The following is a 16,002-nucleotide window of genomic DNA, read 5'->3' as shown; positions in this document are numbered from 1 at the left end:
CGCTGGGATTATAGGCGTGCGCCACCATGCCTGGCCCTTTAAGAGTTTTTGTATGTATATGTTAGGGCAGGTGTTCCCAACCCCTGGGCTGTGGATGGGCACTGGTCCACGGCCTGTTAGGAGTTGGGCTGTGCAGCAATAGATGAGCGGCCTGTGAGTGAGCATTACCTCCTGAGAGCTCCGCCTCCTGTCAGATCAGCGGCGGCACTGGATCCTCATCGGAGCGCAAGCCCTATTGTGAACTGCTCACGCGACGGATCTAGGTTGCACACTCCTTATGAGAATCTAATGCATGATCATGTGAAGTGGGACACTTTAATCCCAAAACCATCCCCCTCACCCCTACCATCCTTGGAAAAATTGTCTTCCATGAAACGGGTCCCTGGTGCCAAAAAAGGTTGGAGACTGCAGTGTTAGGGGATGGAAAGGAAAGAACAGATGGAAAGGAAAGAAAGAAAATGGTAGATGGAAGGAAGGAGAATGTGGAGAGACTGGCAGCTCTTCCAGGAGGAGCTGGAGAGGAGACTTGGAAGACTGGCAGCTGGAAAGGGAAGAGAGGCTCGGGCCGCCGAGGGCAGCCTGTGGCTTCTGCTGTCACTTGTGGCCTCTGAGTGTTGGAGCTGGAGAAAGCATTGTGAATCCTGTTTGCCTAGCCAATTTACAAATGAAGACAGTGAGGCAGAGCTTCCATGGCCGCTACCGTCTTGCAGAGGCCACAATGCCATCAGCAGCGCCAGGACCCAGGCCCTAATGCCCAGCCCAGTGTCTGTCCCCTGTCTCCCTGCCACCTCTTCTCCATGGGTCCTCCACAGGTCCTGAGGCCCCAGGCAGGCCAGAGTTTCTTTTACCCCCACCCTAGAGTGCATTAATATAGTGTCCAGTTCTGGGCCCCAGCATCTCCTTAAAGCACTGGCTAAAGTCTGCAGGACTTCACAACTGTGGTGAGAAAGAGGAGGCGGTGACCTCTGTGTGTCTGAGCTGTGGGCCGATGTGCTGTTGATGAGACTAGAGCAGAGTCTGTGTGGCCGAGGAGGCGATGACCTCTGTGTGTCTGAGCTGTGGGCCGATGTGCTGGTGATGAGACTAGAGCAGAGTCTATGTGGCCTAGTGAGAAAGAGGAGGCGGTGACCTCTGGTGTGTCTGAGCTGTGGGCCAATGTGCTGGTGATGAGACTAGGGCAGAGTCCGTGTGGCCGAGGAGGTGGTGACCTCTGGTGTGTCTGAGCTGTGGGCCGATGTGCTGGTGATGAGACTAGGGCAGAGTCTGTGTGGCCGAGGAGGCGGTGACCTCTGGTGTGTCTGAGCTGTGGGCCGGTGTGCTGGTGATGAGACTAGAGCAGAATCTATGTGGCCGAGGAGGCGGTGACCTCTGGTGTGTCTGAGCTGTGGGCCGATGTGCTGTTGATGAGACTAGGGCAGAGTCCGTGTGGCCGAGGAGGTGGTGAAGCGGAGCCATGAGGCTTTATTCCAATTCCAGCCAGGAAGGACAGGATGAGGCCACACCCTCTTAGCCCTGTGCAGCATGACGCTCTCGCTAATATGGGGAATCCTTTTTCCATTATCTCTGTTGTTCTTTCAAACCTGGCATCATAGGTCTCTTTATATTTTCCCCCTTAAATTGCAAGATCGATTGCTGATTTTCATAGTATTGAACAAATACATTAGAAGAACATTTTGGGCTATCCAAAAAATCTGCTTTCCTTTCTTTACACCTTTTACCCCAAACTCTTGACCTGCACTCTCAGACTTCCAAAGACAGTCTATCTACAGAGCTCTGGTGAAGACTTGGCAGGAAGAGGGGGCATCTGAGACCCTGGAGGTAGGCGTTGAGACCACTGTCCATTCATAGGTCCTTTTCTCCTTTTCCAGAGATACCAAGGGACACCTTGGGGCCTTCTCTTGGGTCCATTGCGCTCCCTGCATGTCTTCACCCAGAGCGTCTGCCTGTGGGCTGTCTGTAGCCCCGCGCTGGAAATGGGGCAGCAGAACAAACCCGGGATTCTCTCTGTCAGCTGGTGAATTCCACAAGGAGGGAAATGCTGCAAGAGAAGGAGAAAACAAGTTCCTCATTTTGCCAGATGAAGTGGGAGCCTGAAAGCATCTTTGGGTCTTATAAACACACACACACACACCACACACACACACCACACACACACACCCCCCCCACACACACACCACAGACACCACACACACACCACACACCACACACACCCCCCACACACCCACCACAGACACCACACACACACCCCACACACACACACCCCACACACACACACCACAGACACACAGAGGCATATGTCTGCAGAGAAAGCGTGTTTCATTTGCACAGCCCACCTCCTCAAAATCGTGTGCTGAAGAACATGGGTTTCTGTACTACTAAACCTGCATTTCTTGTGCTGACTTCCTTCTCTTGTTAGTTTTTTTGTTTTCGTTTTTGTTTTGTTTTTGTTTTTGAGACGGGGTCTCACTCCTGTTGCCCAGACTGGAGTGCAATGATATGATCTCGGCTTACTGCAACCTCTGCCTCCTGAGTTCAAGCGATTCTCCTGCCTCAGCCTCCCAAGTAGCTGGGATTCCAGGTATCCACCACCATGCCTGGCTAATTTTCATATTTTTAGTAGAGACAGGGTTTCGCCATGTTGGCCAGGCTGGTCTTGAACTCCTGACCTCAGGTGATCCACCTGCCTTGGCCTCCCAAAGTGCTGGGATTGCAGGCATGAGCAACCACATCCAGCCTCTCCTGCTAGTTTGGAAAATGGGGAAGAGGATAGCTTTTCTTTGTCAAGCCATTATCCACAAACACAAAACATAAGATTAAAAAAAATGTGGCGGGCCACTCATGGGTAAAGCAAATAATGAAGGGGCTTTGAAAACTGGTTCCTCAATGATGCCTGCTCCCTGTGAGACACACCGACTTAAAGAAAGAAAGCACGCTATGTGTAGTACCAGGTGCCATGTACATGACTTGAAGGAAGAAAGCACGCTACATGTACCAGGTGCCATGTACATGACTTGAAGAAAGCACGCTACATGTACCAGGTGCCATGTACATGACTTGAAGAAAGCACGCTACATGTACCAGGTGCCATGTACGTGACTTAAAGGAAGAAAGCACGCTACCATGTACACAGGGTGCCAGGTGCTTTTAGTTCTTTTTATTCAGTGAATGGTATTAAGTTTCAAGTGGTTGGACTGGGCATGGTGGCTCATGCCTGTAATCCCAGCACCTTGGGAGGCCGAGGAGGATTGCTTGAGCCTAGGAGTTTAAAACCAGCCTGGGCAAAATAGTGAGACCTCTTCTCTACAAAAAATAAAAATAAAAAATTAGCCATGCATGGTTAGCACACACCTGTAGTCCATGCTACTTGGGAGGCTGAGGCAAGAAGATTGCTTGAGCTTAGGAGGTCAAGGCTGCAGTGAGCCATGGCCGTGCCACTACACTCCAGCCTGGGTGACGGAGCAAGACCCTGTCTCAAAAAACAAAAACAAACCAATCCCAGTGGTTAATTACCTTGACCTGAGGTCACACAGCACGGAATCGGGTTTTAGCCTGAGTCCCCCAGACTTCAGAGTTCGTGCGGCTTCTCATGCACCAAGCTGCTTTTATGCAAATAAAATATAAAGGACGCTAGAGCCAATGGTATAAGAAAAAGATAATGCATTCCTGCTAGAGGCTTTGACTTTTAGGGACACTTGCTTGCGTCCTCATGAGGCTGAGTAGCATTCCAGAGCCAAAGAATGGGTGTCTATCCAAGTTGTCAATCCATTGACCCTTGGGTATCTTCACCAAGCCGTGGTCCTAAAACTGACCCAGGCCTCAGAGGAGTGAGGCCTTTCTCTTCTTCCGATACACTCTGTTTTACAATTAGGCAATAAACTGCTACAGCAGCTGCCTGCTGCTCCTAAACTTCATCTACACCATCCAAGGTCCTCATCCACATAGGAAAAAAAAAAAGATGGCAGCCTTCAGGTGCCTATGACATGTTTCTTTTCTTTATCCAACAAGAGCAAGTAATCCACAAGCTTCCTTGCTGTCTTCACACTTGAAGAGGGAGGGGAGAGCTTTTGATTTGCTGAATATAAAGAATAACTAAAATGTCAACTATTGTTATTATGGATAATAGTCACCTTGTTGCAAAACTTTAAGGCATTGTTTTGGAAATGCAGCAGTTACTTTCTTGTGGAGAGGATGGCTCATGTTTCCACACAAATAGATTGTTTGCTTATAGGAGTAGGAGCTTAGGACATTTTTATTGAATGAATAAACTCAGAATATACAAGTTAGTTTTGATATTCCTGGAAGCAACATATAACAGTACAGATCTCTTGCTTTTTTGCTTTTTTCACTCTTGGTTTTTATTAACAAGTAATATATATGTATTGTATCAAATGTAGACAACCCCAAAAATTACAGAGAAGACGACGATAATGAAATTCTCATAATACTACCAGTAGTACTTACTATCCATTAACTGGAGTGTCCTTCCAGCTGGGAACATGTGTATGTGTGTGTAACATGTACATACACATTTTCTGTAAAATGGAGTCAAATACAAAGGAACATCATATACCCTGGAGGCAGTCCTGCCTGGACTTAAATCGAGCACAGCCAAAGGGCTGCGTGTCCTGGCCAAGGTGTTACCTCACCTAATTCTCCGTTTTCTTCCCTGTATAGTGAGAACCAGTAACTACCTCATGAGGATGATGTTAGCAGGATTAAATGAGATATCAAGGGGGCGGGCGCAGTGGCTCATGCCTGTAATCCTACCAATTTGGGAGGCCAAGGTGGGCAATCTCTTGAGGTCAGGAGTTCGAGACCAGCCTGGCCAACATGGTGAAACCCCGTCTGTACTAAAAACCCAGAAGGCAGAGGTTGCAGTGAGCTGAGATCATGTCACTGCACTCCAGTCTGGGTGACAGAGTGAGACTCCGTTTCAAAAAAAAAAAAGAGATATCAAGGGCCCTGAGCAGTGTAGCTGGTTATAGCAAGAACTGGAGAAATGTTTGCCTTACGGTTATCACATTTTATTACCTTTAGCTTATTACATACATTATTAATATCATAGTTATTACATATTACTTTAACCTGCTTTTTCACAGCATACTGTAAGAATCCACATTAGGAAGTACAATTTTTTTTTTTTTTTTGAGACAGGGACTTGCATTTTTTGCCCAGGCTGGAATTGAGTGGCGCAGTCATAGCTCACTGCAGCCTGGAACCCTGGGGCTCAAGTGATCCTTCCATCTTAGCCTTCCAAGTAACTGGGACTGTAGACGTATGCCACCCTACATGGCTATTGTTTGTTTGAGATGGATTTAAACAATTTTTTGTAGAGGCTGTATCTCTCTGTGTTGCTCAGGCTGATCTCAAACTCCGCCCTCAAGCAATCTGCCTACCTAGGCCTCCCAAGGTACTGAGATTACAGGAATGAGCCACTGCCGGGCCCAGCACGTTTTTTTGTTTGTTTCTGAGACAGTCTCGTTCTGTCACCCAGGCTGGAGTGCGGTGGTACAATCTTGGCTCACTGCAACCTCTGCCTCCTAGGTGCAAGCTATTCTTCTGCCTTAGCCTCCTGAGTAGCTGGGATTATAGGCACGTGCCACTGCATCTAATTTTTGTATTTTTAGTACCAGGCTGGTCTTGAACTCTTGGCCTCAACTGATCCACCTGCCACAGCCTCCCAAAGAGCTGGGATTACAGGTATGAGCCACCACACCCAGCCTCAGCACCATTTTTAATGGCCGCAGAGTAGTCTGTCCTGTAGCTGCTATGCTTTTACTTGTCAGCTGGGATTAAAAAAAAAAAACAAAAAAACAAAAAACTCTTTTCGGTTAATCTAGCAGAAGCAGAATTGACATCACAGAAGAGAACTGAACTCACTTTTTTTTTCCCTTCCCTTAGATAAGGCCTAACAATATAGTATTCACAATTACTGATCCAAAATGAATTATCTTCAGGTACTTCGAAGGTGGAACCAACATGAAACTGGCAACAAACATCACTGTCACTAGGTGCCGGCTTGCTAATATTTAGTAACATCCATTGTTTAAGATGGGTTTCATTCATTTATTTTTTTGTCCTCTTTTCTGTCAACCCTCAAGCCATGTGATTAAATATGATTAAGACTTTCTGTGTGTTTTCTTCCTTGTGGAAATGGCTGACGTGAAGGACTGAGGAGAGAACAGGTAGCTCTTTTTGCTGTCTTTCTAGAGCCATGGATTCGCTCTACAGCCCCAGCCCCCTCCCTGGTCCCTGGCCCTCCTGTGCTGCAGCATTTCCCAGGAAGGCTCTGGCTCCTGTGTGGTCCCCATTTGCCACGAGGTCTTCATTGATCTCACCTGCATCTTACAGCCACTCTAGCCTTACCTGTACATAAGGTCAAAGGGCTATGTGTTGGCGATGCCCCCTTCAGAGTCTTATCCAAATGGAGTCTGGGCTGTGTGGTCCCTAATGCCTGTAATCCCAGCACTTTGGGAGGATGAGATGGGAGGACTACTTGAGACCAGGAGTTCAAGACCAGCCTGGTCAACATAGCGAGACTACATCTGTATAAAATAATAATTATTATTAATAAATAAATGGAGTCTGATTCCATGTATTTTTGTTGACCTTTAAAAGTTGTTCAAGGACTGCCTTCATTGAAAAGACCTTATCTGACATTTTGATTCAACAATCTAATCTCTTTTTGTTTCTTTTCTTTTTTTTTTTTTTTTTTTTTGAGATGGAGTTTCGCTCTTGTTGCCCAGGCTGGAGTGTAGAGGCGCAGTCTCAGCTCACTGCAACCTCCACCTTCCGGGTTCAAGGGATTCTTGTGCCTCAGTCCCCCAAGTAGCTGGGATTACAGGTGCCTGCCCATCACGCCTGGCTAATTTTTGTATTTTTAGTAGAGACAGGTTTTCACCATGTTGCCCAGGCTGGTCTTGAACTCCTGACCTCAGGTGATCCACCCACCTCGACCTCCCAAAGTGCTAGGATTACAGGCATGAGCCACCGTGCTCAGCCAGTCGAATCTCTTTCTAATGAGCATATGCTGGGGAAATGAGCACAGGAGCAGGGAGGAGAAGATCATGGATATGTGAGCTCTGGGCTAGGCCTGGGGACACAGCAGTGAATGGAAATGGCGTTAGGTGGGAGCAATTCTCAGACACTCAGGGGAGATAGACTAGTAGACACACTGCAAGGGGATGAAAGCAGTAGTCAAAGACTTGAGAGAAGAAAGGAGGGGCAAATGGAGTGGCTCCTGAGATGACCCAGGTGGGCTTTCAGAAGGAGAAGTGTTCAAACCTTGCCCACGTGGGCCTCAGTTGTGAAAGGAAGGGTGGTCCCAGCAGAGGGAGCTGCTGGCGGAAAAGGCAGTGGGCAAGGAGGAGTCCAAAATGTTTGGAAGGCAGTATGGCATCAGAGTGGGTTGATGGGGAGAGTGGGGGAAGGGGGGATGAGTTTGGAGAGCGGGACAGAAGCAGCTCTATAAGATGCTGATCTAGCCAGGCTCTGTGGCTCACGCCTGTAATCCCAGCACTTCAGGAAGCCAAGGCAGGCAGATCACGAGGTCAGGAGTTCGAGACCAGCCTGGCCAACATAGTGAAACCCCGTCTCTACTAAAAATACAAAAATTAGCCAGGCATGGTGGCGTGTGCCTGTAGTCTCAGCTACTTGGGAGGCTGAGGCAGGAGAATAGCTTGAACCCGGGAGGTGGAGGTTGTGGTGAGCCGAGACTGTGCCACTGCACTCCAGCCTCGGCAACAGAGCGAGACTCTGTCTCAAAAAAAAAAAATCAATAAAAGAAAGATGCTGACCTCTTCTTTAGACAGCATCCTGAAAGCAGCCCAGGGGATGCCAGCAGAGGATGTTGGGCCAGGTGTGGTGACTCACTGCTGTAATCCCAGCACTTTGGGAAGCCAAGGCAGGAGAATAGCTTGAGCCCAGGAGTTCGAGACTAGCCTGGATGACATAGTGAGACCTTGTCTCTACAAAAACTTTTTTTTAATTAGCCAGGCATGGTGGTGCATACCTGTAGTTCAGCTACTCAGGAGGCTGAGACAGGAGGACCACTTGAGCCCAGAGGTTTGAGGTTGCAGTGATTGCACCACTGAATTCAGCCTGGGTGACAGAACGAGATCTTGTCGATTAAAAAAAAATAATTGTTTTATAAAGGGATCTTAAATTCAGGGAGCTTGGATTGCCCATAGAAACACTGAGCTAAAGGCTGGGTGTGGTGGCTCACACCTGTAATCCCATCACTTTGGGAGGCTGAGGCAGGTAGATCACTTGAGGTCAGGAGTTCGAGACCAGCCTGGCCAACATGGTGAAACCCTGTCACTACTAAAAATACAATGCCAGGTGTGGTGGCTCATGCCTGTATTCCCACCTACTTGGGAGGCCGATGAGGGAGAATCGCTTGAACCTGGGAGGCGGAGGTTGCAGTGAGCCGAGATCGCGCCATTGCACTCCAGCCTTGGCAACAGAGCAAGACTATCTCAAAAAAAAAAAAAAAGAAAACAAAAAAAACAACAGCTAAGAATCACACATTCTCTGGGGGGAAAAGTGGGTTTGGGTTTAAATTGGGTCCACACCCTGACCTTTGAGGTAACCCTGCAGACACAGAACATTTACTCCATGTAGTCTTTGGGTTGGGAGCACGTAGCCTTACTCTGCCAGGTTGCCTTCAAGAACTGCTTGGTTCTGGGGAGTAATTCATGGATGGGCCTTTAATTGTGTCCCCATAGGAAAACTCTGCGGAGGACCTCCTCAGGTTAACATCTAAGAGCTTGCCAGATCTGACCAGCTCGGTAGAAGACGTGTCCTCCTGGACTGATAACGAAGACCAGGAGGCAGACGGGGAGGAGGACGAAGGAACCGGCGGCTCTGTCCAGAGAGCAGTAAGTGGCTCTGTGCTCCTGGCTTTCTGTTGGAATTACGTTTTTCTTAAGTCCTGGGCGCCAGGACTAGGGGATAAATGCTTGAGATAGTATGATAGAGACCATGATGGGAAAAGACCCCAGTGCATTCTTTCTGTGTTTTTCTCAGAATCTCTGAGAATAATCTGTGAGGGCGATATTTTTCCTTTAAGGAAAAACATTTTGAAATAGTAAACAAGATAAGCAACCCAGGGGGCTGGGCGCAGTGGCTCACACCTGTAATGCCAGCACTTTGGGAGGCTGAGGCAGATGGATCACCTGAGGTCAGGAGTTCAAGACCAGCCTGGCCAACATGATGAAATCTAGTCTCTACTAAAAATACAAAAATTAGCGGGGCATGGTGGTGCATGCCTGTAATTCCAGCTACTCAGGAGGCTGAGGCAAGAGAATCGTCTGAGCCCAGGAGGCAGAGGTTGCAGTGAGCCGAGATCTTGTCACTGCACTGAAGCCTGGGATACAGAACGTGACTCTATCTCAAAAAAAAAAAAAAAAAAAAAAGAGAGAAAAAAGAGAAAGCAACTGGATATTGAGTTCAGTGCATATATTAATTTCCAGAATGATTTATAATATATACAGTGATTTTGCTGCTATGACTTGCTAGTGTGTTTGACAACTACTGTTAGTGAATTTAAACTTGGATGGAGAGATTTCTGGTTCAAAGTGGAATGTTAAAATAACCCAAAAAGGCCAGGTGCTGTGGCTCATGCCTGTAATCCCAAAACCTTGGGAGGCCAAGGTGGGTGGATTGCTTGAGCTCAGGAGTCTGAAACCAGCCTGGCCAACATGACGACCCCATCTTTACAAAAAATACAAAAAAATTAGCCAGGTGTGGTGGGCGTGCCTATAGTCCCAGCTACTCAGGAGGCTGAGGCAAGAGGATCACTTGAGCCCGAGAGGTCAAGCCTGCAGTGAGCTATGATCATGCCACTGCTCTCTAATCTGGGCTACAGAACAAGACCCTGTCTCAAAAAATAATAATATAAGACTCTGTGGTATCTTCTTTGTGTCCCAAATCTGAAAGATGTGTCATTTTTCGTGTGAACTCTTATTAGCCCTTGTTCCCCATCTGAACAGCTGTGGGGTGGGTGGGCGCCCTCTCTCTGCCCCTTGGAGCCCCTTCTTCCTTCCCACTCCCCTGAACCTAGGCAGCATAGGTAAGCACTGGAAAATCAGCTTTGCTTACAGTAAGGCCTCAGAAGATGAAAAACGCATCTCATTTACCACAATAAACTACATTTAAACGGGGAAAAGTTGCTCTTTGTCTTCCTTTTTGTTCCTGGAAACCTAGGGCTACCAAGCATGGTTGTGTAGGTTGTGGACTGCACAAAGGTATCACTTGTAAGGGTATGCCATTCACATCATAAACATAAGCTTTTAGATTTATTATAACCGTTTTCTGAAGGATGGCAGTGTAGGGGCTCCCTGTGCTCTGTGCTGGCACGGCAGTTACCCTCTGCTCCTTGTTTTCCATGGTACAAGAAGGGAAATAATGTGGTGGTGCAACAGCAGACTTCAGCTCCAGCACGGCTCCAGCATTCCGACCTTTTCTTACTGTATATCCTTCACTAGCAGCTCGCTAGCCCAGGGGGTTCCTCATTGCTCTCGTCCCCTCCTGTTCCCACCGTCTGGAGGGCTCATCGCTGCTGGGCAGGATCTCATTGCTCAGCACTTGTGCCTGGAGACATCTCAGCCAGCTTGCAGTGGAAAGCTAAGTCAGTCCCGGGTCTGTGGCGAGGACAGCCCTGCGGCACATCTGCACCCGCTCTACTCAGCCTCCAAGCCGTTGACGGAGCATGACAGCTCTTTGTAGAGAGTTTACAAGCACACACATTATTTTATTTTATTTTATTTTTTAGAGACGGAGTCTTACTCTGTCACCCAGACTGTAGCGCAGTGGTGCGATCTCGGCTCACTGAAAGCTCCACCTCCCGGGTTCTAGCAATTCTCCTGCCTCAGCCTCCCGAGTAGCTGGGACTACAGACGCACGCCACCATGCTTGGCTAATTTTTTGTATTTTCATTAGTAAAAACTGGGTTTCACCGTGTTGCCCAGGCGGGTCTCGAACTCCTGAGCTCAGGCAATCCACCTGCCTCGGCCTCCCAAAGTGCTAGGATTACAGGCGTGAGCCACTGGCCCCCAAAAATTTCTTAAGTCATACTCTTTTGCAAAAAAACTGCAAGGAATTATTTAATTGGGAACTTCGTATGCTAAATACTAGTATATGAAGCTCTAATAAATGACCTATCACATATATTTAAAATATTACATGTTATATAATGTATTTTTAAATTGTTATTTAAGCTTACAGTTTAAATGTATTATAATTCTGATGACTACATATAATTTAAATTATGCATAATTTATATGCATTTTTCTGAGTATAAAAGTAATGTTTTACTATGTAAATGTTTTTAACCAAAAAAAACCCAAAAAATCCTAAAGACAGAATAAATCACCAACAATCCTATATTCAAAGATAGCCATCTATAACATTTTGCTGTGGCTTTCTAATGTTTTTCGTTAAGCATATTTTTTTTTTTTTTTTTTGAGACGGAGTCTCACTGTGTCGCTGAGGCTGGAGTGCAGTGGCCGGATCTCAGCTCACTGCAAGCTCCGCCTCCCGGGTTTACGCCATTCTCCTGCCTCAGCCTCCCGAGTAGCTGGGACTACAGGCGCCCGCCACCTCGCCTGGCTAGTTTTTTGTATTTTTTAGTAGAGACGGGGTTTCACCGTGTTAGCCAGGATGGTCTCAATCTCCTGACCTCGTGATCCGCCCGTCTCGACCTCCCAAAGTGCTGGGATTACAGGCTTGAGCCACCGTGCCCGGCCGCACATTTGTATTTTTAATTGACCTTATATTAACATACTTATGAAACTTGCTATGGTCTTCATGACATAATCATGAACGTATCCCTATGTTATTAAAGGGTCTTCTGAAATATGATTTATAATGGCTAATATTCCTTAACATAAAAGTGCCATAATCTGCTTCACCAATGTACTTCACATTTTATATTCAAATTTTTTCAAAATGTAATTTTGTATAGAACATCTTTGCTTCTGTATCTCTCTGTGGTTTTTATTTATTTTTTTTTTTTTTACACATTTCCTTACATGGCTTATAGCAGTAAAATTGCTTAGTCAAAGGGTTTTTCTAGCGAGATTATAGTAATTTACACTTGTAGCATAGGCCAGTTCCCACCATCACCAAAAACATTATCTTTAGAAAAGTTTGCCAATTAATCACACATTGTTTTATGAGTTTATTACTGTAGTTTTTTCAAGGGAATCTCAATGCATTTTGTCATAACACACTGGATTTGGGAAGCTCTGTGTTGCCTTTAAGGGGAAGCTAAGCCTCTCAGCCGTATTTCGCCGCCAGTGTACCTGTTGTCCTGACTCTATTTCTGGGTTTCTCTGTCATGTCACCAGAAGCTCTTAATACACTGATCCTAAGCCCATTATCTTCGATGGAGAAACCAGCACTGATCTTACTTTGACAGTTCTCTCTTCCTTGTGCGCCAGACAGGACACCACCTCCACCTCCGTCCCCTTCCGCTCCCCTCACCCCGTCACAAGGCACTCACAGAGGAGGTGGAACAGCCGTCATGCCTGGCCATCACCGAAGCCTCAACACCCATCATTTCTCAGCCATCTCTTGAGCTCTCGCTTCAGCCCAGGGGAACCAGGCCTGAGACAGAGCCCTGCAGGGGGCAGGAAGTGTGGGCAGCTGGGAGAGGACATTTTCCAGGCTTCACAGTCTACCAGGGTCAGCCCTGCTGTGCCTTTTAAAAGTGCTGAACTACTGAAAAAACGTTCTTTCTTTTTTAGTTACATGTTCACAAGCCATGATTCTTCATTTCAGCGTTTTTAAAAATGAAAGGACCACTTAAAGAAATGTGGTTCTGTGTTAATCAACTGAGTTACAAAAAGCCTTTTATTTCACAGATGATGATGATTAAACCTGCTGCCAAATTCTAGCCAGACATGGACTGTTTTTGCACCTGTATGTCGTGATGTGCTCCGAGCACTTAAGCTGAGCAAATGTAATACAAATGCTGAGGATCTGCCATGCGTCCCCTTACGATTTATTTTTAATGGCTGCAATAAAGAGCAATGAGATTTTCCTCTCCGAAAGCTCCATCCATGCTTAGAATAAAACCATATGGTGAATATCAAGTTTGAGGAGTAGAAGCCAGTGAAAGAGAGAATGGGAACAGGATGGCGAAACCCAACAATAATTTGCATAATTGTCAGTCATCTCAGTGGGGTCTGGCTTCAGTGACAGGGCTCACTATCTGCCATTCACCCCCACTGTCACCACCACCACATCCAAGATTAAAGACTGCCAGTTTGGTCTCAGAAATATCAAAGTCTAACCCTTCCCCCACGCTACCCGTGGCCCTGTTCTACCTGATTGGCTGTTCTTCCCTGAGTCTCTCCATTTTCTGCTCTGCAAGACAATTTCTTTTTTTCTTTTTCTTTTCTTTTTTTCTTTTTTTTTTTTTTTTTTTTTTTGAGATGGAGTCTCACTCTGTCGCCAGGCTGGAGTGCAGTGGCACAATCTTGGCTTACTGCAACCTCCACCTCCCGGGTTTAAGTGATTTTTCTGCCTCAGTCTCCTGAGTAGCTGGGACTATAGGGATGCGCCACCATGCCCAGCTAATTTTAGTATTTTTAGTAGAGATAGGGTTTCACCATGTTGGCCAGGATGGTCTCGATCTCTTTCTTTTCTTTTCTTTTCTTTTTTTTTTTTAAGATGGAGTCTTGCTCTGTCGCCCAGGCTGGAGTGCAGTGGTGCAATCTCGGCTCACTGCAACCTTCGCCTCCTGGGTTCAAGCAGTTCTCCTGCCTCAGCCTCCCAAGTAGCTGGACTACAGGCACCCACCACCACACCCGGCTAATTTTTATATTTTTAGTAGAGATGGGGTGTCACCATGTTGGCCAGGCTGGTCTCGAACTCCTGACCTCAGGTGATCTGCCCACCTCAGCCTCCCAAAGTGCTGAGATTACAGTCGGTAGCCACTGCACCTCGCCCGACAATTTCTTTTTTTCTAGAGAAAGGATCTTGCTCTGGCAGTACCCAGGCTGAAGTGCAGTGGTGTGATCATAGCTCACTGTAACCTCAAACTCCTGGGCTCAAGCAATCCTCCCACCTCAGCCTCCTGAATAGCTGGGAGTACAGGTGCACGCCACCACGTCCTGCTAATTTTTTAAGTACGTTTTTTGTAGGGATGGGATGTTGCTATGTTGCCCAGCCTGGTTTCAAACTCCTGGCCTCAAGCGATCCTCCCACCTCGGCCTCCCAAATAGCTGGGATTACAGAAGTGAGCCACCTCACTTGGCCATGCACAGTGACAATATTTTAAATGAGAATCTGGCATGTCACTTAAATGTTTAAGGTCTCCAATAAAATGAGTGGCACATGCATTATGATTATTGGCTGTTCAAAAAAAGTATGTGTTCTTTCTTAAGTGTAATTTCTTTGGAAAAGAAAAGAGATATTTCGTAAGAAAAATCTTATGTTCTAGCCTTCTGAGAAACTTTTTTTAAAGTTTTTTTTTTAAGTTCTCTTTAATGAAAAGAAGAGGAAGAGTTTCAGTATAATAGGATGTGAAATGGGTGATACTTATTAAGTGATTGGAGCCTGTCTCCCTTTTTATATTTTTAACAAAGAAAAAAATGGAAGTAATAGTTGTCTTTGCCAAATCTGCAATTGTAAAGCTCAGCTCGGAAGAGTTTGTTTAGCACATCAATCAGGAGACCCGTATCCGGCTTCCTTTTCCATCAAGCGAATCAGTTCTAACATTTTTGGAATCACACATTTGGAAAAATCTTGGAGAACTTTTGAATGATTCAGGTTTTAGAAGGAGTAAAGGACCTGTTTCTTACAAGGAAAGAAGAGCAAAGCAGGACCTTCCGATTCTGTGAGTCTGATAGGGGTGTTTGATTCTTTGTTGGTGGAACTGCCAGGGGTATGGGAACCTGAAAGCCAGTACCCTCCAGTGTAGATAAGAGGCCTGTGGAAAGAAAGGAGAGGACCTCTTGTGTTTTATTTGGACTGAATAATTGATCAAATGTCTGCTCTAAATGTTTCCAAATGTGTCCGGGCAGTAAGGACTTCTGTGACAGCATCTGAATGTATCATTTTTGGTTGATTCATTGTGTCCTAGATGGGAAACTCTCTCTTGTTTCGGGTTTGACCTGGTTTTTTCTGGCAAATTGAACTTAGAGTCTAATGCAAAGAACAATGAACACCAAGGATGTAAACCTGTGATTAGCATTAAAAGAGAAAGACACAGAGTCTGACTGAAAGGCAGATCTTCAGACTAGAACTGTTCATGCTGAGAGACACCAGCACGGAGCTCTCTGCATCTGAAGGGAGCGCATGTTCTTCCCCTGAGGCCTTAAGGATAGAGGGTCACCACTTAGGCTGCTTCTGTGGTCAGTGTGGGCTGAGCCTAACAGTCTCTCTGAGCCTGTTAATGTCATCCTCCATGAGTGGAGGCTCCGTGGGGGCAGGGCCCCTGTCAGGTTTGCTCCTTGCGTCTCCCAGGTCCTCACTGTCGCTGTGTGTGTCTGAGATAGATGGATGGATGGTTGGACAGATGTGCAGATGGGCAGATGGTTGTGTGCCCTCTCACCATCCCGTAATGCTCCCTGCATACCTCTCATCGTAACGTTTGGTTGCCTTCCACCATCTTCCCCAGCATACCATGAATTTAAAATGGCCTGGGCCGGGCACGGTGGCTCATACCTGTAACCCCAGCACTTTGGGAGGCCTAGGCAGATGGATTACTTGAGGTCAGAAGTTCGAGACCAGCCTGGCCAATATGGCCAAAACCCCATCTCTACTAAAAATACAAAAAATAATAATAATAAAAATAAAATAGCGTGGTGTGGTGGCTCACACCTGTAATCCCACCTGCTAGGGAGACTGAGGCATAATAATCACTTGAACCCCAGAGGCGGAGTTGGCAGTGAGCTGAGATGGTGCCACTGCACTCCAGTCTGGGTGACAGAGCCAGACTCTGTCTCAAAAATAAATAAATAAATAAATAAGAAAAAAAAATAGTTTAAAATG

At 46.5% G+C, this 16,002-nt stretch overlaps 1 protein-coding gene across 4 annotated transcripts in view; it reads left to right on the top strand.

Moving 5' to 3' along the window:
- PDZD2 (PDZ domain containing 2) overlaps positions 1 to 16,002 on the top strand; it is a 472,427-nt gene that overhangs the window by 367,501 nt on the left and 88,924 nt on the right. For all 4 annotated transcript variants that reach the window (XM_037990734.2, XM_007961284.3, XM_007961289.3 and 1 more), the window contains one exon: positions 8,727 to 8,879. In XM_037990734.2, the coding sequence (XP_037846662.2) occupies positions 8,727 to 8,879 (153 nt within the window). The remainder of the gene's footprint in view (positions 1 to 8,726; positions 8,880 to 16,002) is intronic.

Source organism: Chlorocebus sabaeus, chromosome 4, assembly GCF_047675955.1.
Source record: "Chlorocebus sabaeus isolate Y175 chromosome 4, mChlSab1.0.hap1, whole genome shotgun sequence".
Lineage (NCBI taxonomy): Eukaryota > Metazoa > Chordata > Mammalia > Primates > Cercopithecidae > Chlorocebus > Chlorocebus sabaeus.
This window is presented reverse-complemented; position numbering and strand designations above follow the sequence as displayed.